At 39.5% G+C, this 3,576-nt stretch overlaps 1 protein-coding gene across 1 annotated transcript; it reads left to right on the top strand.

Annotated features, from left to right (window-relative positions):
- Positions 1-367: 367 nt before the first annotated feature.
- Positions 368-901, top strand: LOC107803216 (uncharacterized). Its single transcript, XM_016626855.1, has one exon. The coding sequence runs from the start codon at positions 368-370 to the stop codon at positions 899-901; it is 534 nt and encodes a 177-aa protein (XP_016482341.1).
- Positions 902-3,576: the final 2,675 nt, after the last annotated feature.

Raw genomic sequence — 3,576 nt, 5'->3', positions numbered from 1 at the left:
CATTCACTTTGTGATGAGATTGGTGGAACAGTATAGGACGATGAAGAATGACTTGCATGTGGTGTTCATTGACCTAGAGAAAGCTTATGGTAAAGTTCCGAGAGAGGTTCTATAGAAATGTTTGGAGGCTAAGGAAGTGCCAGTAGCGTATATTCGAGTGATCCAGGACATGTATGATAGAGCTAAGACACAAGTATGGACAACAGAAGGGGACTATGAATACTTTCCAGTTGAGATGGGGTTGCATCAGGGATATGCACTTAGCCCCTTTTTGTTTTCCTTGGCAATGGACGCATTGACGCGACAAATTCAAGGGGAGGTGCCTTGGTGCATATTATTTGCAGATGACATAGTTCTGATTGATGAGATGCGTGGTGGTGTTAATGAGATGCTGGAGGTCTGGAGACATACACTTGAGTATAAAAGTCTCAAACTGAGTAGGACCAAGACCGAATACTTGGAGTGCAATTTCAACGGTGTTGCCCAGGAATCGGACAAGCATGTGTGGCTTGATATGCAAGTAATTCCCAAGAGAGAGAATTTTAAGTACCTTGGGTCTGTGATTAAGAGTGATGGGGAGATTGATAAGGATGGAACACATCGTATCGAAGCAGGGTGGATGAAGTGGAGGCTCGTTTCCGGTGTCTTGTGCTATAAGAATGTGCCATTAAGACTTAAAGGAAAGTTCTATAAGGTAGTGGTTAGACCGACTATATTGTATGGCGTAGAGTGCTGGCCATTTAAGAACTCCTATGTCCAACAGATGAAAGTAGCGGAGATGGGGATATTGAGATGGATGTGTGAGCACACGAGGTTAGATAGAATTAGGAATAAAGTTATTAGGGACAAGGTACGAGTAGCCCCTCTGGAGGAAAAGATGCGAGAGGAGAAGTTGAGATAGGTCGGGCATGTTAAGCGGGGAAACACAGATGGCCCTGTCAGGAGGTGTGAGAGGTTGGCCTGGGGGCAGGGGGTAAGAGGAAGGGTAAAGGAAGGCCGAAGAAGTCTTGGGGAGAGGTGATCAGATGGGACATGGCGCAACTGGAGCTTACTGAGGACATGACCCTTGATAGGAGAGTGTGGGGGTTGAGAATTAGGGTAGAACGTTAGTATGTAGTTGAGCGTTCCCCTTGTATTAGTGTTAGTATGGTATCCCTTTTACCCTTAGTTTGCTATTTTCATATATCTTGTATTGTTAGTACTTGCCATAAGTATTCCTTTAGTTTGATATCACCATATATCTAGCATTGTTATTACTTGTGATACGTATTTCTTTCATATAGACTTTGCTATCTTGGATTCAGTTTTCTTAATATTCTGTATTATTATTATTTGCTATCAGTGCTTTTTATATCTTATTCTAGCCGAGGGTCCTTTGGAAACAGCCTCTCTGCCCTTCCAAAGTAGGGGTAAGGCTACGTACATCCTACCCTTTCCAGACCCCATTTGTAAAAATATACCAGGATGTTATTGTTGTTGTGAAAAATGAAGTTGAAAAAGTAAAGCTGAGATTGTAAGTCTCGGCGAAAGGAACATATTCGATATAGAATCCATGCCAAAGATTTTGTGGTCTCAAATGCAAATTGCAACTTGAAATTATTGACAAAGATACTTCTTAGTTGAAATGGAGTAAAGCACATGGAGAACGTGTATGGAGTAAGTTGATTGGATATTTATTTGATATTGGTACAATACTATTCAATGAATATTTATCTAAACTTGGTACTATTTCAATGGCAAACTTAGACTCTAGCCGCTAGGAAGCTAGTAGGATTCATTAAATAAACCTATTCCTCTCCATCAGCCTCATCTTCCGTTTGCTTGAAGAGGGGATCAAATCCTAATAAAATATGATCTCTCTTGGAAAACAAAACAAAAAGTTAATATCAAGCTGAGATCACTATGACCTTAAAACATTACCCATTCTCGAAATCCAGAACCAAGGAGAGAATATTTTGTATTGCAGCATAAAATGTCTCTTTTGGTTTTCAACTCCTGTGTTCAAAGTAGTTAATATTATCATGGACCCCAGAGTTATTGATGTTGAAACAAGCTTTGGTCTAATCTTGCTACAGTTTGGAATATATCATCCCCAGAAGCACGAGTAAGAATTCAAGCTCATGCCAATGAAAGCTTTGATGTTTACGCTTCAACTTTAAATTCAAATAAAAAGTAAGAATCTCAATTACGTTACACGGCAATAGATATCTCAATCTTAAGATTTAGCAAAACCTAGGGGCGGGATCTAGAGGGTAAGTGACGTGTTCACGTGAAAGCTATACCTTTTACCAATACCTTATGTATATACATTAATCAAATACTTTTTAGTACTCTTCGAATTTTGAAATGTTTTCCTTATCTCTTCAGTAGGTTGGGTCAAAGACAAAATAACATTGTTATTGAAGAGCTCAAGCCACCGAAATATATTAAAATCCTAGAATCATCTACTTTCTAGCAAAAGGAAACTTCAGTTTTATATCTGTATACGGTCAAATCCGAGTTTGTCCTTCATGTAATGAGTCGAGATTGGAACGTGATGAACCGAGGGTCGTCATTATAACATCGAGATAAGAAGTAAAGCCAGGTTATCGAGCTCAAGATTCAGGCACCGATCAATATCGAGCTATGATATGAAGTAGTGTTATCGAGTTCAAGAACCAGAAACCGATCAATACCGAGCCCGAGTCAATATCGAGCTCGGAAACCAGAGACCGATCAATACCGAGCCCGAATCAATATCGAGCTCGGGATCCGTAGATCGACCAATACCAAGACCGACCAAGATCGCGCTAAGAAACAAAGAGCCGTTGTAGCGGCACTAAGGGAGAGAATCTCGGCAGGAATTAAGGAAAAGCTAATTAACTAATCTATCATGGGATTCCCACTATGTATTTTTTATTATATTTAAAGGAGAATTTTTCAACTATATTAAGAGTGGGTATCATTTCTGTAATGGACATATTGAACATCTAGAGAAGCATACATTGATACTCTCATATTCAGAAATTATTGAGATTCACACATATAGTAAATATTATCCTTTTTGGACTTTGTATATTGGTTCATCTTGTCCATATAAATATCATTCCCCGCTCAATTTCGGTTTGTATTAATTCCCTTTTACAGTCAATATTTGATATAACTCTACTTATTTTTTTCCAATTTGTATCAAGTTATACCACGTATCCTTAGAACTACAAATAAATTCAACTCTATCCGCTTTTCGGGTAAACAGTTTGGCGCCCACCGTGGGGCTAAGGATAATAGTAGTTATTTGGTACGAATCTCTATGAAACACACTATTTTACACTTTCTCTTGGAAGTGTCTTTGATTTCAGGCTGAAAGCGATGGATTCTCAATTAATGCCTCTATCTATCGACAACGAAAATGGCCTTCAAGATGAGAACAACAACTTGACGCCTGGGGATGAAAGGCCACTCGTCGATCCCGTTGGAGCTCGGGTCGAAGCGCCAATAGATGTTAATTCACATGTGGACATCGAGGCAAACCAACGTTCCGACCCTGAAAATAACATTCATGGTGGAACTCGATCTGCAGCTCGAAATACCCAAAAC

The sequence above is a fragment of the Nicotiana tabacum genome, chromosome 15 (assembly GCF_000715075.1).
Source record: "Nicotiana tabacum cultivar K326 chromosome 15, ASM71507v2, whole genome shotgun sequence".
NCBI lineage: Eukaryota > Viridiplantae > Streptophyta > Magnoliopsida > Solanales > Solanaceae > Nicotiana > Nicotiana tabacum.
The sequence above is the reverse complement of the archived record's forward strand: the minus strand, read 5'-3'. Positions and strand labels throughout refer to the sequence as shown.

Coding starts and splice junctions, on each gene's coding strand:
- LOC107803216 (XM_016626855.1), top strand. CDS start 368: ATGCGTGGTGGTGTTAATGAGATGCTGGAGGTCTGGAGACATACACTT.